Source organism: Xyrauchen texanus, chromosome 45, assembly GCF_025860055.1.
Source record: "Xyrauchen texanus isolate HMW12.3.18 chromosome 45, RBS_HiC_50CHRs, whole genome shotgun sequence".
Taxonomy (NCBI): domain Eukaryota; kingdom Metazoa; phylum Chordata; class Actinopteri; order Cypriniformes; family Catostomidae; genus Xyrauchen; species Xyrauchen texanus.
The window spans coordinates 14,988,739-15,015,795 of record NC_068320.1 but is presented as its reverse complement, the minus strand read 5'-3'; the positions used below and the strand labels follow the sequence as shown (position 1 = coordinate 15,015,795).

At 38.8% G+C, this 27,057-nt stretch overlaps 1 protein-coding gene across 1 annotated transcript in view; it reads left to right on the top strand.

The window, feature by feature from the left end:
- Positions 1 to 27,057, top strand: part of exoc4 (exocyst complex component 4) — a 160,396-nt gene that overhangs the window by 93,563 nt on the left and 39,776 nt on the right. The window contains exon 11 of the mRNA XM_052118956.1: positions 6,457 to 6,676. Coding sequence (XP_051974916.1) covers positions 6,457 to 6,676 — 220 coding nt within the window. The remainder of the gene's footprint in view (positions 1 to 6,456; positions 6,677 to 27,057) is intronic.

Here is a 27,057-nt window from a genome sequence, read left to right as displayed (position 1 = left end):
ACATGTGTGTGTGTGTGTGTGTGTGTGTGTGTGTGTGTGTGTACACAGCAGTGCAATGCATAAAATAATGCAGATGCGGGTCAGGAGCTTCAATTAATGTTCACGTCAACCATCAGAATGGGGAAAATTTTGATCTCAGTGATTTAGACCGTGGCATGATTGTTGGTGCCAGAGGGATGGTTTGAGTATTTTGTAACTGTTGATCTCCTAGATTTTCACTCACAACAGTCTCTAGAATTTACTCAGAATGGTGCCAAAAAGATGCAGCAACAATTCTGCAGATGGAAAGGCCTTGTTAATGAGAGAGGTCAACGGAGAATGGCCAGACTGGTTCGAGCTGTCAGAAAGACTACGGTAACTCTGATAACCACTCTGTACAATTGTAGTGAGCAGAATAGCATCTCAGAATACACAAAAACTTCGAACCTTGAGATGGATGGGCTACAACAACAGAAGACCACGTCGGGGACTTTATTAGGACCACATTGTTCCTAATAAAGTGCTCAGTGAATGTATATACAGTATCTATTATTTATTAAGAATTATTATCTCAATGATTGGTACATGCAATGCTGTTTTAGATTTAAATCCTAGTAAGTTCCCATATGAGGCAACATAATTAATTTGTTTTTCGAGAGCGCACCCGTGACGCCTAGGCAGCTCATAGGTTTTGGAACGGAGTAATAATTTTCACAGAAACACAGATTATGACAAACAGCTCTCTGCGGTTTGCGAGTTTTGTTTTTGTAAATAATAATAAAATAAAAGGGAGAAAAATAAGAGTGAAGAGAAAAATGAGAGTGAAAAAACTTTTCGAAGACTCTGTCAACTCTCTCTGCTTCCTGCCTCCATGTGTTTTAATTATCTTGCAGGTCCTTTGCTTTCCAATAAAGCATCTCCAATAAAGCTACCTTTAGTGAGATTGTGTGTGCACCTGTTCGTGTGTCTGTTTGCAAGATCTGCAGGAGACTGCGTGAGGTCTCCGAGCTGGTGGGCATCTGCGTGGGTTGGCCATATTAATTTATCTACATGCTGTCTTTGTAGGAATGTACGCAAAGCTAGATACATTGCATGTCAATGTCTGTTTCAATAATAACACAATAAATGGAATCTTAATTCTTTTTAAAGACATTTTCCCTTCGTAAAGGCTGCACAGGCAACAAAGATATTCAACAGAGAAAACTGACATACTGCCATCTAGTGATGTCCTTTGGTTATTCCATAGGTTTGATCTACATGCTTATAAAGCATTTATAAATGTAGTCTATACAGAGATGTTTGACCTGCTGAATTATAAACATCTTTTTTCCCCTATTACATTATAGGCTTTGTAATTGAGATGACGCGTCAGCTATTAAAAACCTGCTTTTGAAGCAGTTATCATATTGAAATAAAAGAATTAATTATGGTCTATAAATTCCATAAAATCATCCCACACAGCAATTTTTTTACATTCACGGATCCAGTTCATTGAAAGGTGGATCATTGCTGTTGTGGTGAATATCTTTGTGCTATTCATGTCCTTATTCTGAAAGATCCGAACATTTATTTTCAGTGCTCCACTAAAAAATGTCCACTAAAGATAAAAGGTTGTTTTTATTGTTCTTAAATGTTGTTTAGGAAATAAAGGATTCAAATTTAAGTTCTTAAAACCGTGGCACTTAATTCAGGCGTCTTATACTTGTTTTGCATGTGTGTGGGTGTATGAGCACCGACTGTTTATATCCTCGCCATTCTCTCTCAGATCACATAAAGCTCACTGTCAGTCTTCTGAAGTGAACATTACACCAAACTGCAGCATGTCCATTACAGAAGCCAACCTACCCAGCTGCTGAGCTCATCTCGATGAACCAATAACAGACAGCAAACCTCATGGCACTTTCCTCTTGTTAAAAATGACTTGGCCAACTATCGTTTATTTGCTCTCTCCTTACTATTCAATTTAACACAAATACATTTTTATATTTCAAGGATGGTTTAATTACCGAGCTTGTAATTGTTCTAGAGGTGGGAAGAACAGAAAGTGGTTGACGTACCATCTTTCATGTGTGTGTTTGTATGTGAATTCACAGGCAGGGTTCTCTGCAAGCAATAATCCAGTGAAGGCCTTCGGCACAGACATCTGTTTTATAATGACAGTTAATTAGATGCTGTTGAGCACAATCAGACACAGTCGCCACTAATAAACTGGGACTCAGTGTTTGTGTAATATTTCTGTGACTCTGTGTGTGAGAAAGGGAGAGAAGGAGAGAAGCTTTGAGAATGACTGCTTTGATTTAGACGAGTCCCATTTCAAGAGTTAGAGATGTGTGCCGAAAAATTGCAAGGCTGTAGACTTTTGGGCTGTAAATTCAGTGCAACACTGTAAAGTCATTGGAGAACTTGTGCTGAAATTGTGTTTCTTTTAAAGTTCAAGTTAAAGTAATTTGCTTGTTACGAGACACTCTGGAATGGCATTTCCCATCAGTGACTAATCATATGGACACTTTTTTGGGATCTTGACAGCTACCCTGTTCACTGTATGCATTCATTATATTGAAAAGTGTAAAATCAACATTCTTCAAAGTTTCACCTTATGTGTTCAATGGGGAAAATAAGTAACTTTTTGGATGAACTATTCTTTTAATGTGATTTTAATCATTATTTCAAATGCTCTGTGACATTCCTGTTATCCCCTGGATAGATTATGATAATCTTTCAATGACCAATTGTGACTGCGATCAGTTCTGATCATGCAGGAGTCATTCTATTTCTGTGGGCAGAATGCAAAAATCACCCAGCTCTGATTACATGCCATAATCCCTTTATTAGCTGTGAGCTTGGCTTAGAGATATCTCATCCTGCTATGAGGGGGTTTAGGACTGTAACTACTCCTCTGATCACATCAGTGTCATCCACCCAATTTTTGTTGCTATAACTTGACCGTTGTGACGCAGTTCACTATATTTACATTGCATTTACATTAATTTGTAAGAATGATTTGTATTATGTAATACCCATGCATATATTTGAGACATGAAAATGTTAGCTATGAGTATGCGGCATTTAAGCACGGTTGCCTCTGTCTGTCTGCTATACTGTTGTCAGAAACGTGCAGCTATTCTCAGTGGGGCATCTGGTGAGCCCAGGTAAGCCCGAGACTGATTGATCCACTGCAGAATCCAGCCTGACCCTCCTCTCTTTCTTCTTCTGTCCTTGCACTGTCCTTATTCTATCCCTCCATCATAAAACATATTTTCTTCCTCTTGACTCAGTTTTCAAATGTCTCAAACACATCCAAGTCTGGTTACACACACACACACACACACACACACACACATGCACACACACTTCACACATCACATGCCAGTGCAGAGAGGAGAGCTGTCTAACTTCTCCACACCTGCCTAATGCAGCATGCTAGTGATCAAACGCAGAGAGAGATAATTTGTATTTTTCTTTCTTGCCAAGTGAAATGGAACTTTTAAATTTTTTTAAGTTTAAGGTTCCTTTTAAGAAATCGTGACTAAAGTTTTAGAGGCTTAAGGCTCATGCACATGAAGATGGGTATCTTAGAATTAAAATACTAAATGTAGAAATTAAGGACTTATTACTATAGTAGTTTATTATTACTGTATAGTAGTTTACAAAGCAGTAAGGCATTCAACAGTGAATAAAAAGAGTCCAATAGTGAAAGAAAGACAAACTGAATTGTAAAAAATATGACTGCTTATCAAACAGATTTGCCGAACACTCTACCTGTCTTCCACTGTTCAGATCAAATGTAAACTTTAAACTACAGAAGGTTTTGTTTTGTGTTTTTTGTTTCACTCACAATGTATCCACCGCACTTCTCGCTTCTGGATTTGAGGCGAAGCTGAACTCTGTTAGCTGAGCCAACCAGCCTTTATGGCAGCTGTCACCTTCTATTTACCTCATAACACCATTGATCAAACAGATTTATGGAATTAGATATTAACATGGAAAGATGATCACATGATGGTGGTGAGGGGATACGTGTTTGTGTGGCAATGAGTGTGTGTCTGTCAGACGGGGTGATGCAGAAAGTAAAAGACACCATCTGGTGTGAAGAATTCTGATAGAGGACATTTGTATTGGTGACATAATGAAGAGGAGATGGAGTCATTATCTTCTGCTGTATTTCTAAACCATGCTAAATTATTCAAGAGGGCCTTGAGAAGTCCAGCCATATATTATATACGACCCAGATGGCCACGCTCTGCTATTAAACAGTACACAGTACAAATATGAATTATGACAATTCAATTAAATAATAAATGTTTTCCTCACTTCTCATTCTTGAAGATCAGAGTTCCTCACCAAAATGCCTCGATCTAGTGACCAGATGGCATTTGGACAAACCCCTAACCCCAAGTATTACACTCTGGCATGTAACTTTTCCCTGACCATTTAAACTACTGACATGAAGGCTAAATCAAATTGTGAGGTGTGTGTAAGGGGGTTTAGATGGGCAAGGAGGAGGCAAGAACTGGCTTAACAATATAAATCATATTTAATTAAGTAAAAAGACACACACAAACACATACAGGGCAGCTGCCCTTAATTTTCTCTCGCTCTCGAACTGTCGTCACCGGCCGCCTTTATCCCTCACACTCCCCATCAGGCTGTGCTTTATTCCATCCCGGGTCCTCCCCATCCGCTCTACAGGGTGCTTTTATTTTTCAATGTGTTCGGGCCTAAGAATGGACCCGAGCCATATCTAGGGACCAGAATATCATATAGACTTGGCAACCATCCACAACCCCTAGCAATACCCTAGACACCATGCAGAATACCATAGAAACTGCATAGCTACACACTAAAAACCACTTAGCAGCCACATAGCAACACCCACTAGACTCTAGCATTGTGGCATTGAGTTTTGCATGGGTAAGCAGCACTCACATTCTCTTCTAGTTAAAGTAATATTATTTCCCACTTATCTCAGATCCATCTGTGTTAATGTTCCCTTTGATAAACATAGTGAGACCGTAATGGCAACGGTCAATAATCATAAACTATTCACAGCATTTTAATGATCTCGGAAATATCATAAGTTTAATTAAAAATGTAAAAGGAGATTTTCAATGATTTTCCTCTTTAATAGGCTTATTTCATTGATGAAATGGCAGTGTTTTACTAAACACAGTGGTACAGGTGTTGCTCACTGAGGGATAAAGGTGTGCCTCTGCAGTTAATCCCTCTAACGCACACATGTGCGGATGGGCTCCCCTCAGCTGTTTGACTAATTGGCTCTGCAATGCTGATGGTGGTGTTTAGTGTTTGGGGGGGGGCAGCTGTAGTCTCACAGTGATTAATCAGCATTCTTGCTGATCTATGTGCCTCTGTCTGTTCATATGCGACGGCCTGTCCCTGCTCAACACCTGTCCTGTTCCCTCATTAACATAGATTGTGCATTACTTAAAAGCTAGAAATGGTGGTCATATTTGACTAGATCTTTTATAATGCCACTTACAACCTTGAACACTTATGAACTTATTTTCTTTGCTAGACATTTTTATCCAAAGCGAACTACAGTGCACTTATTACAAGGAAAATCCCCCTGAGCTACCTGGAGTTAAGTGCTTTCCTCAAGAACACAATGGTGGTGGCTGCTGGGATCGAACCGGCAACCTTATGCTTACCAGTTCTGTGCTTTAGCCCTCTACACCACCACCACTCAATTTATTGATATTGAAATTCGAGAGATTACATCAAATGATGGGAAGAATAAGGGGAAATTGGATTGGGACACATGAGGATTTAAACCCTCCCACTTGACACACTAACACACCTAAATATGGATGCTGGACACATGCTAACCGCTAGGCATGGGTCTGACACCGGCAAATTGATACAAACCTTGTACATACTGTACATACTCTCACTGAGCTCACTATTGTCCTAATAAAGTCCCCGACGGGTCCTCTGCTGTTGTAGCCCATTCGGCGGCTTAAGGTTCGACATGTTGTATATTCTGAGATGCTATTCTGCTCACTAAAAATGTACAGAGTGGTTATCAGAGATACCGTAGACTTTCTGTCTGTTTGAACCTGTCTGGCCATTCTCTGTTGACCTTTCTCATTAACAAGGTATTTCTGTCTGCAGAACTGCAGCTCACTGGATGTTTTTTGTGTTGTTTTTGGCACCATTCTGAGTAAACTCTAGAGACTGTTGTGCGTGAAAATCACAGGAGATCAGCAGTTACAGAAATGCTCAAACCAGCTGTCTAGCACCAACAATTATGCCACTGTCACTGAGATCACATTCTTTCCTCATTCTGATGGTTAATGTGAACTTTAACTGAAGTTCCTGGCCTTTATCTGCATGATTAGATAATTGCATGAATAAGTAGGTGTACAGGTGTTCCTAATAAAGTGCTCAGATAGTGTACGTCTCATTTATGTAATTTTGGGGAAATTGTTCATTCATTGTCTGATCACTTTGTGTCCACAGATTCATTCAGGAAATTGAGTCACTTATGGGACCAGCTCAGGCGAAGCAGTGTCAGCTACGAACCTTCCTCACCTACTACATCAATGACCTGTTCCTCAGTCAGGTCCGCACCGAGACTAATAAGGATATTGAGGCCGTGACTAAAGTATCTGACCCACTCAAGATCCTTGCTAGTGCTGACACCATGAAAAACCTTGGGGTTCAAAGACCTCTTTTACAGGTATATTCTTTTTATTTTATTTTTGCAAATTAGTTTTTTTTTTCTTCTCTGCACTTTCTTTTTAACTTTTCTATGCCAGTCTTTTACTAAATCCTATCTAGAGGCAAACTATTTTACGATTTATTTACTTTGTGAACCATTTTTTCCATTAGGGGGCTTACAGTACATACTAGAGAAAGCTGATGGAAATATATGTGTAAGATTTGTTTTAAGGGTGTTTGAAATCAAATGGGAATAGAGTAAATTGAATTTCTATATGGACCTGCTTATTTGAAATACTTATTGGTCAACCATCAGTATTTCAAATTAATTGCAAAAGTTAAAATGTTCTAAAATTTTGGTCAAATGACAGTGGATCACCTTTGCAAACCCATGTGTTTTACTCTTTAACCTTGTGATGCACCATCCCCATTAAAATCAATGGATTTGCAGTTCTCTGTTGCAGTGGAAATTTAGTGGCCACCCCCAAATTATGGCTAAGTACATAAACAAACACAAAAGATCTTATTCTCTCTCTCTCTCTCGCTCTCTCTCTCGCACATTAGTCCATCCATTCATTAGACTGTTCAAACAGCATTTGCCTACCGGTCAAGTGTGCAAAAGCCTTGTCTGATTGTTTTCTCTTCTGAATTACACAGAAGGGGAAGGTTATTTTTTTTCCTCCCTGTTTCTTCTCCTTCGATCTCCCGAGAGTGCCGATAAAGGCCACCTACCCCACTATCACTCTACATCATAATTGGAGCTGAAATTGTGTTTGATACTGGCTGACCTGGAATCAGCCGTTAAGTGCAGCTTGTACAACACACAGCACAATGCCGCGGCAACCAGCTGCCTGCTGTTCGTCTCTCTCAGGGCCGCTTCCTGCAGGCACAGGAAATGCAGCTTTTTATTACCATGGAGACTGATGTGTGTTCTTGGTTCATCTGCTAAGTGACTGACTATTGTCTCTATTCTCACCTTTACAATATTTACTGGTTATACAAACACCAGCACACAGCCACACACAAACACATAATCATATGAGGAATAAAATTTTCAGGTTGTTTCCGCCAGCACTGCGGATTCTCTATGAAATCAGTCCTTTTCTCTTATTCTAGTGGGGTTCAAAAAAGAGTCCACATTAAAAACCTTGGATTCAAAAATTCTAATGCACCAGGTTTTGCACAAACTTGTGGAGTCCATGTTTGTCAATAGAGCAATAGAGGGACATATTAAATACTATCTCTATATAATACATATCTGTCCCTATGTCTTGGCGAAAGACCAAAAAACGGTTTTATGCTGGTGCTGACCTCAATAATTTATCATCGCTTTCCCGCTCGGAGCTTAAATCCTTTTCCTCTGTGTCTCAGAGCCTTGTTAATGTTGGGTTATTTAATGCATGTTCTGTGAATAACAAGGCTCTGCTTTTATCGGACATCAGCACAGACAAAAAAAATTATTTATTGTTTTTAACAGAAACATGGCACAAACAAATTGATGGACTTATTTTTATCCAGAGTACTCCTACAGGTAATGGCCTGTTTGATTTTTCCCGACTCTCTGGCAGAGGTGTGGGTGTCATTGTGCTATATAATCTGCAATATAACATAAGCTCTGTGTCTGTATCACAGTTTATGTCATTTGAATGCCTCATTTTGAGCATCTCTGCCCCGCAGAGCAAGCAACCATCATCGCTACAGCCTGTAGACCTCCAAATTCAAATGAAGCTTTTATGTCTGAGTGTGCCGATTTCTTTTGTCAATGTTGTGTCTCAAATTCAAGAGAATCCTTATTTTGGGGGACTTTAACATATACACACTGACCATAATAACTGAGTGATGGCCAAGGACTTTCTGTCTATACTGGAATGTCTTAATTTGACTCAGTTTGTTAATGGCTCTCATAACAATGGTCACACTTTAGATCTGGTGATTGCAAATTATTCTTTTGTGTCTCAGTTCTCTTTGGTTGATATTGGTCTCTTTGGCAACTTAGCCATCTTTTTTAATCTGGAATTGCATCATCCAAGCTTGTCCTCTTCTCGCACTGTTAATTTCCGAAAGTGGAAATCATTGATCAGGCAGATTTTGCCAACTCTAAGTGATTTATTTTCTGCTCCCCTTGAGGACAAAGTTTCACATTTACTGTTCTTGCCTCTAACTTGGATTCCTTTTCTCCTTTAAAGTCACATAATATTTTCTTTTCTGCTCCCAGGTATAATGGCAGCCAGTGCCATTATTAGAAGGCAGATTGTCATAAAATGGAGCATAAGTAGCGCCTTTCTGGCTTGAACTTTTATTACCAAGCTTGGAAAGACCACTTTTGTGATTAGAGCAGCAATCAAATCTGCTAGATCTTCTTATTTTGCTCAGATTATTGAAATAATCAAAGCAATCCCAGACATCGCTTTCACACTATAAACAGACTGCTCAAAGTTAACAGTGGCACCACCTTGCCTGACATCAGTTATGCAAGAAGTTTCTAACTTTTTTAGTTCTAAAATCGACAATGCCCATAAACTTATTCTTATGCCATCTATCGCTTCTGCCTCACCCCTCTGTTTGTCCAGTTTTTCTGGTATCCCTTTTTCTAATTTATTTCATCTTGACCCTGATTCGCTTATTAAAATGTTATCATGTATGAAAGCCACCACTTGCATACTTGATCCTCTCCCTACAAGTTTATTTAAATCTTGTTTTGACTGCTTGTGTCCGGCTGTTCTCAGCATAATAATTGACTCCATGAGCACTGGTGTTGTGCCAGTAGCATTAAAAATGGCTGCTGCAACTATTAAAATCACTCAGTCTTAACTGAGTTAACTGATCACTTTTTTGCAAACGATACTCAGATCTACATCCACTCTAAACATGGTCAAAATGTAGCTGTTTCTTTTCTTTCAAATTGTATTTCTGATATAAAAATATGGATGACTGACAATTATAACAGTGTCTAAACAGTAATAAGACTGAGGTTTTGCTTTTTGGCTATCCTCACCACCTTCGTAAAGCAGGTTCTATAACTCTATCTGTTGATGGCTGTGTTCTTGAGTTTCAAAGAAAACTGATGAATCTTGGAGTGATTTTTTATGCTAGTTTGACATTTGATCCCCATGTGCAGAATGCTGTTAAGACATATAACAAGAGTACTTCCTGTGCTATCTTTTTCTCTGACTGGAAAGCTGATCAACACCTTTGTCATTTCCTGCATTGACAGTTGTAATGCACTTCTTTTTGGGGTCTCTAAATCCACACTTAACATATTGCAATGTGTACAAAATGCAGCAGCTAGGGTCATGACTAGGACTAGAACAAGTGGCCACATTACTCCTATTTTGGAATCCTTGCACTGGCTCCCTACCATGTTTTGTGTTGATTTAAAATACCTCTGCTTACATTATAAAGCATGGCATGGTCTGGCTCCTCAGTATTTTTCTGATTTTTTAACAATATACACCCCGAAGCATAATCTGTGCTCCTCCCAATCTGGTCTTTTGGCTATCCCTCAAACATGCTTGCGTTCTATGGATGACAGGTCTTTTTCATCTTATGCTCCTAAATTGTGGAATTCGCTTCCAGTTGATATTCAGGAAGCACAATTTTGTTTTCTGATTTATTTTTAGTTATATTTTTGATCTGCATGTTTATACATTTCATTAATCTTTGTTTTGTATCCTTATGTTTGTTTTTACTGTGTAAAGTGCCTTGAGAAGCTCCTTTTAAAGGCGCTATATAAAATAAAGTTTATTATTATATTATAATTACTAAGTAATCTTTAACTCAAAATATTATGCTGATAATATAATTTGCAATGGAAAAAATACTAAATAGAAGCATTTTCACAAGGGAACTGTTAAACCCCACTCTACATATAGTTCTGTGCAAAGGTGTTAGGCACTTTGAAAACTTTTGCTTAGAAAGGATGTCTTACAAAAATAAATAGTTTTTATTTATCAATTAACTTAATGGAAAGTCCAATCAATATACAAAACAAAAATTGTTTTGTTCTTTAGTGTGTGAACTTCCTATATGCAATTGTATATGTGCAATGAGCTATTTTAATGTCGTTCTACACTCGGAATCCATGATCTGTTCAATTAGAAGCAGTCTCTTTAACTATATTAGGGATGCACTTGGGATAGTGGGATGATTTCAGGGCTCTGATTAGATCATACAACTCAGATGACAACCATTATGGGACCCTGTTTCCCTTTAAACTGAGACCTGTCATCTTAAGTCTCTCTGAGTTTTGTGTTTGTGTATGTATGGGTCATGCCCACTGCTTTCATTCTGAGAACAGTGGCAGTTCATTACAGAGGGGATAGCACCAAATGTGCACAGCCATTTGTTTACGATTATGATTTCTCCTTAACGAGGACTGCAGCATCTTGCTAATTACCCTGCTGGGCTAATGAGCTACTCTCTGGAAAGCGGGAGCTCCGTAAAATTCTCTTTTGTTTGGGCTTTTTTAATTTTTTTATTTTTAAGTACCTTCAATCAAAGATGCCGCAGCTCTGCTCCTCATAGCACATGTGACAAATCCCAGCTCTGCCTTTTACTTTGTACTCTTGAGAAACATTTGCTGGTTTGTACTGTGTATGTGTTAGAGAGATACGCAGAGTGGCAGATGAAGAGAGAGAGTACACATTTAATAAACTCCTTTATGGAGCTCTGTTTTAATGAAGATGTTTGAGTTCCCAAACATTAAGCTTGTTATGTATGTTTGTGTCTGTATCCATAAAGTGCCTGTTGATTCTGAACTGTTGCAGTGAAAAGAGATTTAGCACAGCATTGGGAAAGCACTTGTTCACCCAACTGCACCCTTAAAAGGTGTTTTCAAGACACTTTTGACAGAGGCACTTGAGATATTGATAATGCTTTGTTTGGGCCATCCTAAAAGCAGATTTTGTCTCATAGCAACATTTTATTGAGAATTCACAATATTACTAAGTAGCAGGAACTGACCTCATTGTGCAGCTTGGAAGATGATCAAATGCTTTGGTCAGGTCATTGAAAGCAGCTGTTCAATAGCTAGTGCAAACACATTAATGATGGAAAGAGGGTCTGATTCTGTTTTGATTGTTTTGTGCATGTATTTAGTGTGTCAGCAATAATAAAAGTTACTTGGGACTGCTGCCCAGAGTCACACAGTTTTATTTGCTACTGTTTGGCATATCAGGGGAATTACCCGCCCCCCTCTGCTTTATTAGCATATAATCACCTGAAACAGAGAGACTATCAGAACAGCATGAAAGTAAGTACTATATGTGTGTAGCAGTTTCATTTTATTTGTGAACTAAAAGTTACGTTTTCCAGCATCCATAATTCCCTGCTTGTGCAGTGTGCCATTTGCCTCACTGAAAAAGCAAAAAATGACCCCAACTTATTGTCTTCTCACAATGGACAGCCATTCAACCTTAGAGAGACCATTTTAAAGTTGAGTGTGGCTTCTCTCCAGAGTGTCTATTGCCTTTGAGATCCATTGCAGACCAAATGGAGGAGGCAAATGATGCTTAAAGTAGTGCTCTCCTGTGGTCAAAGGGATGATGACTAAGAGAGTCTGCGTGTGTATGTGTGTAGTGCAGGTGCCATGGTTCGGATGTTACAGCAGGTGTTTTATGAGTAATCAGCATGAGAGAAGTGGAGCATTGATCCGTAGGGAAAGGGGGATGCCTTTAGTTTCACAACATTAAATATACTGCTCTTTGCCAGCAGGAACCATGTTAACACACACACATTCACTTCAAAGTACCACAAATGAGGATGGGTCTCAGGACGGACTTTGTTGTTACACCCATTTTTGTAAGCATTTTTACGTATTTTTATCAAATGTATTGTCATCTGTGTCACCCAAAAATCTACTTATTTTTGTTGGGGTGACCAACATAGTCTCATGACAACTTGTAATAAATCATACAAGATGGCGATATCATATGACTTGGCTCGTATGAAAAAGGTTTATTACCATATTGACCAACCAATAATCAAACTGAATTTAAAATCTATAAAAAAAATTCTAGCCTCCTATACAACTCTTTATTATAAGGGAAAAAACATCTGTGAACATATCTGGCTTCTCATTATATTTATTAATGCAATACAAATGACCAAAAAATACTGTAATGTGAAATGTGAACAACTTTACAGAACAACTTGTACATTTTACAGTTTAAAACTTGTAATTTACATGACCATGATGGCACTGTAAAAAAAGATATGAAGTTCACCAATTGTGGCTCTTCCAGGAGCATTGCCCAATGAACATGAAAAGACAGTGCTCAGTTTCACTCACACAAACACTAAACACTAAAGACAAACAGGGTAACACATGTGAAATTTAAATAATGCAGTAAACAGTAACTAAACTACATTAAATACAAAACACAACACCCCAATGTATGTAACTGATATTAAAAATAAAAATAAACATAACAATTCCCATAAAATATTATGAAATATGATGGGTCATGCAGGAAATTGTGGGAACGCCCAGTTATTGTTTTTTTTTTTTTTTACTGTCATTTTAATATTAATTTACTGTAAACAGTTCATGTACTCTCTTGTTAAACTATTTACTTTTTTATCATTAATTATACAGGAAAATTATACTTTTCACATCCAAAAAATGTCATGTACACAACATTTTATTGTAAAAACTACTGTATTGTCTTTTAAAATATATTTAAAAATGTATTGTATATTTTACAGTTAATATTTGTTAATCAATTAACATTTTATTTCTGTAGCATTTTTACAGTCTTTTACCATTAAAATTACAGAATGTTTTTATAGTGTAGGTTTAGGGTTTGGGTAAGGGGTTAAATTTAATTTAATTGTTGGTGTGTTTATTTTTCCCTGAAGTAATAAAAGTTTTTTTTTTTTTTTTTGTAGCAAACTTGTACGATTTCTTATGAGTTTGCCAGTTTGTACTCGTATTACAGATTACGGGTGACCATTGACATTAGTCAAGTTAAATGGCATGTTATAATTGATGCAAATGAAAATTAGTCTGTGAGGGATTTTGAAAGTTCGGTACACTGAAATTGTTTCTCTCTTCTTCTTTTTTCTTTTGGTGAGATACATTTTTTTTCAGCTGAACGATCAACACCAAAGTACACAACAATACAACATATTTAACAGACTGTACTTCTACAGTATCCCGTACAGCCTAATTTTCATAAACGCTAATTAAATATTTGCCCAAAGATTTGGGTGAAAAATGTGTGACTGCTTGGAAAAGACTGTTGTTCTAAATATGTTTTATTTGAAAGCAGACATTTAGTTAAATCTAACTAAAAACAATATACATTTTTGAAAAGTTGGAACACAGAATCACAGAAAATAAGCCTTGGCACGAATGAGAATTGACAAACGTCTGCCCTGACATTGAGAGGTGTTTCTGCAGTAGCATTAAAGGTTGCAGTATCAAGCAACACAAACAACTTTTGCTATCAGCAGTCCTGTCCTGGATACTGAAGTCGGTTGCCCTCAATCCTTCTGCACTGGCAACAAGGCCAGAGATATCAGAGCAAGTGGCCATCCAAACTCTGTCTGCGCTATGTTGCTTAAAGTCTTCTCCCTTTCTCTTTCTCTCACTTGCCCGATCTGTTTCTCTGATGCTATCTGCAGGTCCCAGGCCAACTGATTGATTTAGTTTCATTAGAAATGTTGTGGGGGGTCACTGTGTGGCCTGTTCAGAGATTGGCTCTATTAATCTTCCCCAACATAGGATCAACTGTTCTACTTACAAGGACGAGACTCCTCTTACAAGTACACATTTACTTCCACACTCTTTTGAATTCAGCTGAAGTTGATGGATTATGGCAATTTTGACCAAAGTAATGAAAATTAATATTTGATTACATTGTAAATGGTTGTTCATTTGTAACTACAATGTAATTACATATTAACCACATAATAATAGCGATTATCAATGTGTATATGATCATGTTATTTTTCAGAGCTAGTAAATGTGTTTTTTTTTTTTTATAATTACTATTGTACTTAATTAAAATATATTGTATGTTTCATGTACATATTTTCTGCTTAAAGAGTTGAGGCCCTAAATTTTCAGAGATCCAAAGTGCAGACATTTTAGGGCCCCACATTTTTCATAGAATCCTTAATTTTGCAACATTATCATGGTAAATCGCAGACAAAGGTGATTTCAGTACAGTTGTTTCAAGCATTACATTTCAATGAATTTGTGTTTGTAACTGTAGTGGTCTAAGATTTGTCAAAGCTGTATTTTATTCACAAGTCTGTTTTTGGAGATGTGATTTACTGTATTTCTGTGCCATTCAGTCAAAGCTTTTTCTGAAATGTGGACTCAAGCTGCCACTAGCGCTTTGCTAATGAAGATGACCTTTTTAATCACACTGCATTCACTGACAACACACACTCACTCCACTACACATCAGTCTAGGGTTGAGGTAATGAGAGTGACCTTTTTGTTTGGAGGGTCTGTGTTGTTTGGGGGTGTATATTTGGTTTGTTTATGTGTGTGTGATGTCTGTTGATTGGCACCCTGTAGTGCTGGCTCCATTAGAATAGTACAGCTCGGTGTGGCAAAGAAACGCTGTGGACCTTTATTAAGAAGTTCTCATCACCACAGAAATTACAACAGCCAATCAAGGAACAATTCACATCTGGGTGGCATTGGCTGGGACTGCAGGGATTTTGTATCTTTTTATTTCAGAGACACATACGCATATGCACAAACAATCAGTGATTTGCACATAACCTATTGTTGGTAACACAGTACCAGATACTGCCACTTGTGCAAGAGCCTCACGTGTCAACAAGTGAATGCCAAAAGCACCCTCTAGCATCTGTTTCTGATGCATCCAGCAAGCACATTGTTTTCAGTCAATAGACTTACGTGAAGAGCATCGGAATTTTATCATTGTTTATTCCTTTATCGTCTTTTCTCCTCAATTTGGAATACCCAATTCCCAATGAGCACTTAGTCCTCGTGGTGACGTAGTGACTCAATCAGGGTGGCTTAGGACAAATCTCAGTTGCCTCCGCGTCTGAGACCATCAATCCGCGCATCTTATTACGTGGCTTGTTGAGTGTGTCACCGCAGAGACATAGCAAGTGTGTGGGCTTCACGCTATTCTCTGCAGCATCCACGGACAACTCACCACGCACCCCTCCAAGTGCGAGAACCACACATTATAGCGACCAATTTGGTTGCTTAGGAGACCTGGCTGGAGTCACTCAGCACACCCTGGATTCGAACTCATGACTCCAGGGGTGGTAGTCAGCGTCTTTACTCGCTGAGCTACCCAGATTAGGGGGTCAGGGGGTTAGGAGATCTAAAAAACCTATATGATTGCATAATGTAACTACGCTAATATATTATGTTGGGCCTCATGTGCTCAGATAGGAGACAAAGGCAGGCCTATACACCATCATAAAGCCTGACTGAGGCATATAGGAGCACTCAAACCCTGATAACACAAAAACAGCGGCGAAATCAAACAAAGGGAGTCCAAACAGACTACAGATCCCATCAAGCCTTGCTCACTTTACACCTAGGTGTGAGATACTGAAGGATCAAACTCTCAACTCCTATTGGATGAAGCACATGACAGAACGCATCCCTCAACCTTGATGTCATTGAGAGTATAAAACTCCGGATTTTCCTTCTTAGCTTGCTTACAGCCACAGTATGTGCCACGTCTATTTGCAGGCCTGCTGCTCCCAGGTGTAGCCTTGTTGCCCAAGGAAGTAACATACATACCTCAACTTTTTCCATACAATCTCCATCTCGCTGGATGAGACGAGATTCTCCATATTTCACCGAGCACGCTAACGGATTGGAAGGAGACCATCAAGCAACTCGCATCTCACCCTTTTGCCTGCAGAAGTGAAGAAAGAAGATTTCTCTTCCTTCGACTCTTGGAGTCGACTTTGCTGATATCTCCGCCAACCCGCTGAGAAGCAGCCGCCGTACTGCCCGCCGACAGAGTGAGGAAAAGGCCTCCTGTCATCATCCGAACTTCGAGGAACTGAGTTGCAGTCAAACGACGGACGAACACACATTCTACCCATGTCCTCTGGCAATTCAAGTAAGAGGTTTATCTCTGGGCAGAGATAAATTATTATAGTTTGTTATTCTTTTGTATCAATGTTATTGCTTGTAAAGTTTACGGACCGCTGAGTCCGCTCATTGCTGCTAATAATACTCAATGTATTACTGTAAATCACTGTTACCACGAATGAGATTTGCTGTGTTGTCGTCCAACCACGTTGGGCTGTTTGTGAATTTCCGCCATCGCGGGTGTGACCAGCACATTGAGATTATCCATTAAAGCAAACCAACGACCTCAGCGGACCGAGTACGAGCCGTTCACAGCGTACAACAGCAGTACCACATGGACATAAACATTTGTAACAGACTGAATAAGGATGTGATCAAAAAGTGTAGAAATATCACTGTGTTGTGCCACGCCTAGTGTGGACAGACAGATTGCTTGTTGCTGGAATCGTATTGCGTCTCGTCTGGTTAGGACGAGGTGTTAGTGCACGATAATTTGGTTAGTTGCAGTTTAAATGCATTTTTTCTCTGCTGCCTGCAACCCTGTCATAACAGAACTGCCACCCAGCAGTTGAGAACCACTACCCTTAAGTGTTGGTCAGGCAATTCCAGACCAAAATTTGATTTATGAGGTGAATTCATTCTATTACTTCAAAAGACTGCAGTCTTTTCAATTGAACTGATGAAATTTATCAAGATTCTGCTGACAGTGATACAGAGTGCTTACTTTCTGCTGCCCTTTTAGGGCACACTCACACCCTAGATTCTGTTTTTCTGCTTTCTCTCATTACCATATCTGTTACTTTTGCTACACTCACCACAGATTTAGTCTTTTCCTTAGAATTTGTCTGCCATCTCTAACTAAATGCCAAAGTATACTTTTTGTCCTCGTTGCTGAAAGAGCATACTATGAAATGCAAGGCAGTCGACCGTGCGCAATCAGACACAGAAAAACAAAGTGTACCTGGGCCTTTTAGAGCTTTACACTTTTGGACATCAGCTGCACCAGAGTAGCCTGCAGAGGGTTTCTTCACCTGTGGGCCGAATACAAATCCCCCTCTCTTGCCAATGATCCCTAGAAAGAAGGATGCTAATCTCTACCTGTGGAAGTAAAACAAAAGAAAGTTTAAAATGTAGCCAATTCACTTGCCATTCCAAGTGCTGAAAAGCAGGCTTTCTGGGTTTAGGCCGACAAAGAAATACAAAATTTAGCTGGATTTGAGAGAAGTACAGTTTGTGGCATGATTTGAGTCATTTGAATATATTTCCATATGTTTCCAGTGCATCAGGGTGTTGCTGCGAGGTGTGTGCATGCATACGTGTATGTGTACACAACCATCAACAGTAAAAAAAAAATTATGTAGAAATTACAGTATAAATACAGAATAAACAAACTAGCAGCAGTTTGCCAGTAAATTGTAGTTACAGCATTATGCTGTTACAGTGTTTTTTCTGTTTTCTTGCGCCAGTGTTGTATTGTACTGTAATACAATGAATAGATACTGTTGCTAGGGCTGGGTATCGAGCTTGATACATTTTAAGCACCGACTGAATTGCCTCTAAACTATCGAGTATCATAAAATGTCTTGTCGTTCGGTACCAAATTTCGATACCTAAGGGGTTAATCTCATCAACGTCAGTGATAAGCATGTAGCATGCTAGATGTGCCCAAATCTAAAAGTGCCGGTGTTTGGCTGTGTTTAGGCATCAAGGAAAAACAATAGTTTACGCTGGTTACGCCCAGAGACACGGCTCACACGTGAGGCTGTAGTGTGTATGCGTCCCAACCCCCATAGATGTAAACAATTTGGAAAAGATCAAAGGGTGGCTACATTTCACTAGGCTCGATTCCAACAGCGCGCAATGCAATATTTGCGACAAGATAATTGCTGCCAAGACCGGCAACACAACAAATCTGATGAAGCACTTGACAGTGCACAGAATAAACTTAAGAGCAGGAAGTTACTCCATCTTCGACTGCAAGAAGACTGAGCCGGTTCAGTCATCCTCTCAGCGTCCTCATGCCCACCACACAAGCCCTCCTCCAAAACTACTGATGAATACAGCGGTGCTATGACTGGGACTCCGACAGGTCGGTTAATGTTTAGCAAACAAACCAACAAACAAAATCAGCTAACTTGTTGTGGTACATGCTTGTGTACTTGTTAAATTAACATTTCTGTGTGCGGTGACATAGCCCTATAAACTTGGATATTGTTTGGATGTATGGCTATAGATAGCTAGCTAATTCGAAGGTTGACAGTAACTGTTCAAGTTTAACGCCCATTAAACTAGTTATCTTGTTAAACCGTACTCATCCTTAGGGTTGGCTGAATTAACAGTTTAGCTTTCTTGTTTTGTTTTTTCCCCTCTTCACATTTATGTTATAGCCTCTGCCACTGCCGACCCTGGCGTGAGGAGACCAGAAGGCTCAGGAGATGAGTCTTTGAGTCTGTAAAAAAAAAATAAAACCAACGTTTTTTTGAGGTAATGTCAAATTTGTTTTTACGATAACCAGCCCTAACTGTTACACTGTAAAATTTACAGTGATTGGCTGGTCACTTTCTTCAGTTTATTTTCTGAAATACAATATATACACATTATAGAACTGTTACTACTTTAACAATGTCAGTGAATGAATAAAAATTACAACAAAATGAGACTTCAATAACTTTTATTGTGTAATGGATCTTCAAAATGAAGTCAAATCATCAGTTATTTCTTTGTATCATAATTAACTACATTCCCACTCCTTTCAGTTTCAATAAGAGCTTTAAATTACGGTAACACTTCTGCATGTCCATACTAATAATAAGCCTCATTCACAGGTATGAAAGCATTTTCATTCTTGCAATAACATTTTAACTTTTTCATTTGTAACACTCCTGAATAAATGCAGTCGTTCACTTCAAATACTTTCTTACATAAATTCCTGAGCACAACACACTCTCTTGTGGTAGATTAATAATTTTACAAACTCAAATTAAAAAACTCCCAGATGGTTGGAGGAAGCAACACGAGGATTCAAGCTAGACTTTCTTCGTTTGCAACTTCTTGCCACTTCTGGAGCACGTGGAGTCTGGATTGATCCTCACAATGAACGTTAGAAATAAATTCTAAATAAATGTTCTACGATGCATGACCATTTGTTTTTCAACATTTCTCGCTAATGCCGCTCCAAACTAGTAAACTAATATATATTTATATAATTTTAATCTGTTAATCACACAAAGTGAACATGTCATACCTGGAATATGATGCACAAGCTGCATGAAGGCACTGTCCACTGCCATTGATTTGATAAGAAGGCTAGAAATATTTATTAAGATATCTCCTTTTTTCTTCAGCATAAGAAATTCATATGGGTTTTGAACAACATAATGACGAGTTAATTATGACAGAATTTGTATATCACCTTTGTATATAAAGCTTTTTAACATATTTAAATATTATGGCATATTACAAGATGTGCTTACATTTGACTTTGATTTCAATAGACATCCAATTATTTACTGGGCAGAACTGAATCCCCTTAAAAATAAATAAGTAAATAGTTTTAATCTTGCTAAAGCATTCCAGAGTGTTGTCCTTAGTTATGTGTAAATGTGGGAGTGTAACACAGAAAACTCTCAATAAACGTGACCTTCAATTAATAAACGTCTCAACACTCAGAAATATGAAACACTCAGAAGATGTTGCCCTCGTGTCGTTCTTTCTCTGACTTCTCTGCAGTGTTTGGCTGATTTTTAAGGTCTCTCTCCACCATCACTGTAACAATAAACAGCTGTTAGAAATTTCTTTAACCAGCATGATGAGCCACACCCCTCCCTATCACCCGCAAACAGACCAAGTCTCCATCCCCACATGAAGCGTTTCTCATAATGATTAGTTCACCCAAAAATGAAAATCCTCACACTCAAACCATCCCAGACGTCCCAGTCTTTCTTCAACAGAACACAAACAAAGATTTTTTGAGGAATATCTAGCCATCATACAAGTAATCCATACAACTCTGGTGAATTAATTAATATCTTCTGAAGTCCACTGGAGTCGTTTGGGTTACTTTTATGATGGCTATATGTGATTTTTGGAGCTTCAGAAATTTGGCAACCATTCACTTTTTATAGACTTACATAGCTGAAATATTTTTTCAAAAATCTTCATTTGAGTTCTGCTGAAGAAAGATCAACATGTCTGTGATGGCATGAGGGTCAGAAAATGATGAGAATAAAATTATGGGTGATCTAATTCTTTAAGATTTCAGCATAAGAAATTCATATGGGGTTTGAACAACATAAGATTGAGTACATTTGTATATCACCTCTACCAATATTTTTAACAGGAAAAAATATTATGACATATCACAAGATGTGCTTACTTTTGACTTTGCTTTCAATTGCTAGCATTTATTTATTTACTGGGCAGAATTTAATCCCCTGAAAAATAAATTAAAAAATGGTTTTAATCTTGCTAAAGCATTCAAAAGTGTTGTCCTTAGTTATGTGTAAATGTGGGAGCTTTTCTCATAATGGTTATTTCACCCAAGACTCAAAACGGCTCACACCCAGACTGCCCACAGGTAAAATTCTACCATAATTTACTCACCTAAAGTCATTCCATCACCAAAGTCAATCCCTTTCTCTCTTTTGCATATAGTGCATGCATAGTGAGCAGGATCAGTGAAGTTCAGGAAAGGACAAAACAAAAAGCACTGTTGCATTCGTCTAAATGACTTAAACACTAAAAATGGCAAGTGTTCTGAATATGATCCCAAATTAGTTATTTTTAGTGAAAAAATCAGATGCACCAATGTAGTACAGATCACGTTAGTCGATAGTGCAACTAATTCATGTTTTAAATGTCTTACCAAGAGTGATCAGCCTTGAAGTACTTGTTATTTGGATTTACAGTAAATCATAAATGCTGTATTGTAAAACCACTGAGTATATTTACCCATAACGCAACTGTGAAATGCATTAGCATACTGTGTAATCACTCCACAGTAATAAATTGTTCATAATACAGTAAAATACTGCCCGATTTACAGATTGCTATCAGTGTCCTTTCCATAATGATAATGTGTATATCATTGCCTTCTGTTTGTTCCCCTCTCTGCACCATTAGCCCCATATGGTGCTGTTTCAAAGGGTGTGATTTTGTGTGTGTGATTGAGAACAAATCATAAAGAAACTTAGAGCTGGTACATTTATGATGAATTTATGTGCAGCCCCCATTCGTCTGCTGAAATTAGGCCATATGGCTTTGAAGAACTCAGAAAAAGAGAAAGACATGGGAAAGGGATGTTTGGAGATTTAAGGTTAGAGGTGGATACACAAAATCCTGACAATTCTCACTCAATAGTAGTAATAGAACAATGTATAGGGGACACTATGACCATTACTCAATACCCAGATCAAACCTAATACACACATATAAGCCACATCTAGCACTGAGATTGACCCTCAGCCATGATGAATGTGGATTTACATTTGGATTGAATTCTGTATTCATTTGTTCTGTAATCAGCTCTTCCCCAGAGATGGAGATTCAATGTACATGTTTTAAATCAATCCTAAGAAATCAGGCTTAATCCTGCTGCTGGCAGATTTACAGCAGGAAATGCAGTTCTGGCGCTTTTGTGCTACATTGTTTGCTTTGCTGGTCGAGCTTGTCACTCACACACAACATCTTAGAAGAAATGACAGGCTTACATTTTGTTCTTACGCATGTCATGTGTGTTTGCTGTTTGTGATGTGTTTGGCCTCTGTTTCACCTCTGTGTAGATCTAAAATGCTGTCAGACTCAGTGCTGAAATACAGTAGAGATATAAAGGAATAGTTCAACCAAAACTGAAAATTCTGTCAGTTTCTTCTGCATTAGACACTTACCTGATGAAAGCTATTTTAAAAAGTGGTAGGGACATGTCTCACCCATCCCACCCATAAATGACGCCTGTGCTTATACTGTAGGAGATGCCGTTTTTGAGTGCATTATGTTGCCGATCCTAGAATAACAAAAGTTATCGGATGCCCTTGGAAGAATTGTACTATAAATCTCAAATCGGATGGACTACTTGGACGCACTTCACCTTTAAACAAGTTTCACATTTCACACACATATGCATATGTAGTGCTTCATGTACCAACAGAAGCAACCTCCTGTGTCTACATCTGTCCTCAAAGTTGCATTGTGGTGGTTTTGTAGTTGAGCGACAGGGTCCTGTTGGCAAGTGTATGCATGTTTGTGGGTCTCAGAGGTTTACGATCATTGACAGTGATGAATGAACTGTCGCACCACTGCCTTTCTTATGCATTACACTCCTTTACCCTGGAGATGGCTGTTGGAGTGTGTGTGTGTGTGTGTGTGTGTGTGTGTGTGTGTGGTGTGTGTGTGTGTGTGTGTGTGTGTGTTTTCATGCATCTAGGAACACACAAATATGGTGTACTATATTAATTTACTAGACATCCTGCTAATATCATGTTTGCAAGTATGTACACACATTTATAAATGTTTGTGTTATTGACCTGCTGGCATAGTTTTGTGTGTATGTGCATGTGTGTGTTTGTATTTCATGCTCTAGTAGTGTGTCTGTGTGTGTTGTGGTGTAATTAAAGTGGTGGAATGGTTCAGGTTAAAAGCTCTGAACTCCATACACACACACCTCTTCTCGGCGTCTGTCCACAGGCTTGTATTCTGATCTGAGTGGAACGGTTGTCCTATTGGAAACTACAGTAAAATGAGAAAATCCACATTTCTAATTAAACAAATATTCTCAGCCGAGACCGAAAATTCTTGACACACTGAGCTGGAAACCAAAACTGAAAATGCTAAATATTCAATTACAAAGTCCTTTGTTTGGAATAATTTAAATTGTATTATTCTTTCCAGCAAGATAGCAACTGTTATTAATATTAAATATGACCTTTTTTCTCCATGTCAAAGTTTCTTTTATTAGATTTTTTCAGTTCGTGTTCATAGATCCAAGACTTCAAGATTATCAGCCTATTTTCTTCTTTGTCCAAAACTGAAAATGCCGTTTTATGGCATTTTAGACATACATTTTTCATTGGCTGAAATTTTGGTGCATCACTCATTTACTCTCTGCCTGCTTCTTTTGTATCTGCAGCTAAGTGTGCTGTCTTTCCAGGTAGCAGCTGAGCTGAAATAGTCTATTTTTCATAAACTTGTTTGGAAGCTTTTCCTGCTAGAGATTTGGATGCTATTGGCAGCCATTTCTGAGAGCTCTACCCTTTCTACTATGACTTTCACTGCTTCCCTTAGTATTCTGTGAGAGTGTATATGCCAGGGGTGTCTAAGTTATTTTAATTGGAGGCCAGATCCCCCCAAACAATAAAAACAATAATGTATTGCTGGCCACATCATTGTAATAATTAAAATAAAGGCTACATTCTACTAGATTGACACTTTTGCATTATCTTTATATATTATATGCTTAATATTATGTGAACGGATAATATATAAGGAATGTACCTACCATTGGAATAAGTCTTTATCTACAACCTTGATAGGGGTTAGTCTGCACTCCAGCTATACAGACAACACTCCTCATCAAACAAAACCCTTGTGTTAATAAAGGATAATTCTCTCACCAAGAACACGTGTAATGGAACAGTGATGTAAAATGTTTAAAGGAAATATTATTTTTGATGCCCATTCAGTGTCACTGCAAAGACATATTGAACTGCTACTGAGCATTGTTTAGTGTGACACATCACAATAATCAGAACCAGATTAAATTTTCCTATGATGTGATTCAAAGCAATAACTTTTTATTTTTAGTAATGCAATCATATTTTCTGTTCTCTTATTACTTGTGTTACAAGTACGATTTTAATGAAATCAAAATTATTGTCCTCCTTTTTATTCGGTCGATGCCTATTGCAAGCTGAAGTGTGAAGTACTGGCATAGATGTGCGAGTGTATTTGCTCCCTCTCCTATTTTCTTACTCTCATTTATCATGTTTCAATGAAACATCAGAATGAACCAATTCTCTACAATGAATTAAATCTCCCGTTGTTACAGAGGACATATTAGGATAGGCAAGGAGGAGGCGTGAACTGGCAGAACAGTAAACATAGTTTAATGGTAAACTTAAAACTAACATAAACAAATGTGCATCGTGGCCGCATGCATCTCTCTCTCGAACCAGCGCCTCTGGCCGGCCTTTATCTTGCTCTCCCCCTGATCAGTGGATTCAGCAACGACCATGCTCCAACACACACAACCCACCTCCTCATCACACTCCTCCCCCACCTGATTCAGGCCGTGGCCCCACCAGTCTGACTAACCCCCACTTCCCTTCTGGCCGTTCTGTCAACCTGGGGGGAGAGACGAAGGGAGGCACGCTTGGGACGCGCTATCACCTGGTCCTCAACTGCTCCTTCGCATTCTGGTGGAAGGCAGAGAGTCCTCCGGCCCCTGGCAGATGGAAACACTCCTCCCCTTCTCTGCAGACGGCCGTGGTTCCTCCGGCTCTCGGCAGCCAGCAATGACCCCTCCGTCCCAAGGCAGACAGCCATGGCTGCTCCCCTGGAGGATGGCAGCAGCGAGGACTCTGCGACAGTACACCCCTCCTCCCTCCCAGGTTCCGGCACCACTGTAACACAAAGGATGGGCAAGGAGGAGGCGGTAATCACACTGGTATTGGGACATTTTAACAAGAACGATTAGATCATCTATATAAGTATCTAACCTGATAGCAGTCCTATAACAAATGCATCATTCTTTTTCTGAAACCGAAATGTTACAAACTACTGTTGAACTCTGCCAGTGGATAAAGCTGGTGGCGACTGCATAGAGAATGCACTAGTGGATATGATGCATTGTGAAATCTGGCTGTATGTGATAGCAACACCCAGTGTTCAGAATATTTATACTTTATATAATTATTCAATAGTGTGCCAAATACCGTTCTATTTCGGAAGATGGCACCTGGGCCGTAGTTTAAAACCCCTTGGTGTATACTCGCACATTTAAGCCTTTATGTGTCCCTGAGCCATGTGTGATAAGTTCTGCTCCGCTGTGTTGTGCTTCCCAATCGTTGACGCTCACCAGTCAAGTCCAAATACACACTGAGCGTTCATTATTACGACTCTCTTCATTTATACTGCGCTAAACATTCTGCCATTAGCAAACACTCCCTTCAGCAGCTCTACTCTCTAAAACACCTCCATACAAAGAAGCAGAGCTCATGCAGGACTGTAATCAAGGCTCTCTCCGCTGGACACACTCAAATAAGAATTCAGAGGTGATCTGTACTGTGAGCGGAGTATAAATCTAGTCAGAAATTTAGTGAACAGACGGGAACAGATCTCAAACCTCCCATCGCACAGTGTGACATTTTAAGTAGAAAGGAAGGATTTTGCCAGCGATGAGACAAGAGAACCTCTGCTGGTTAGATTTTTCTCTAAAGCTCTCTCCATCTGTAGGTCTGTCTGTTTGTCTGTCTGTTTCTCTTGTGAGGCTTCTTCTATCCATCTCTCAACTCATTGCTTCTCTCACTCTCTTTCTCTCTCTGGAGCTTGATTACTTTTTAATGATTTCTGGGGCTAAGATGAATGAGTGTGTTAAATGAGGAGAATTAGACATGTACCGCAGAGCGCTGGGGCATTTGTTACTTGAATAATGGAGCTTAGAGACTTTGTTTACTGGGAAATATTGAGCTTGCAAATTAGAGAGAGAGGAGGCATAGTGAAGAGTGCAAAATGTTGAAGCTTCTGGGACATTTCCCTGGTTATTCTCTGTAGCATCTTTTAGGGCTGGACGATTGAACATATTTTATTTAGTTGGTAATATAAAATGAACCAATATATTGAATTTTGTGATTATTTTAATGCACTTTTTATTTGACCATTAAGTTCCCTAAAAACAGTGGCAACAGGACCATTTTGCACCCACTGCTTGGTAACAAATCTAGTTTGAGTGTTAAGACTAGAGATTTTTTAATAATACAGTATTTTTTATTTAAACCTCATAACCGATGAGGATTGCTTGATTTATTTCTGTGAATCAGCAAAGTTTAATTCAATTCAGTGAATCGCTTTTGTTTGTGCAGGATTCCCATGGTCATGGAAAATCTGGAAATATCAGGGAATATTAAAATTGTGATTTCCAGGTCTTGAAATGTCCTGGAATTTAATGCTGTCTCAGAAGTCATAAAAATGTTTTTAGCAGTAGCAGTAGGCCTTGATATGTGTATTAACGTCAGCTTGTACGTCAAATGCACAAATAAGAACAAACAAATCTGGGGCATACACCACTGCCTCCTGCTGGGCAGGATGGGTCACAATGTGCAATGGGTAGGGGTTGGATTGAGTTAGTGCTGGTTACAACAAAA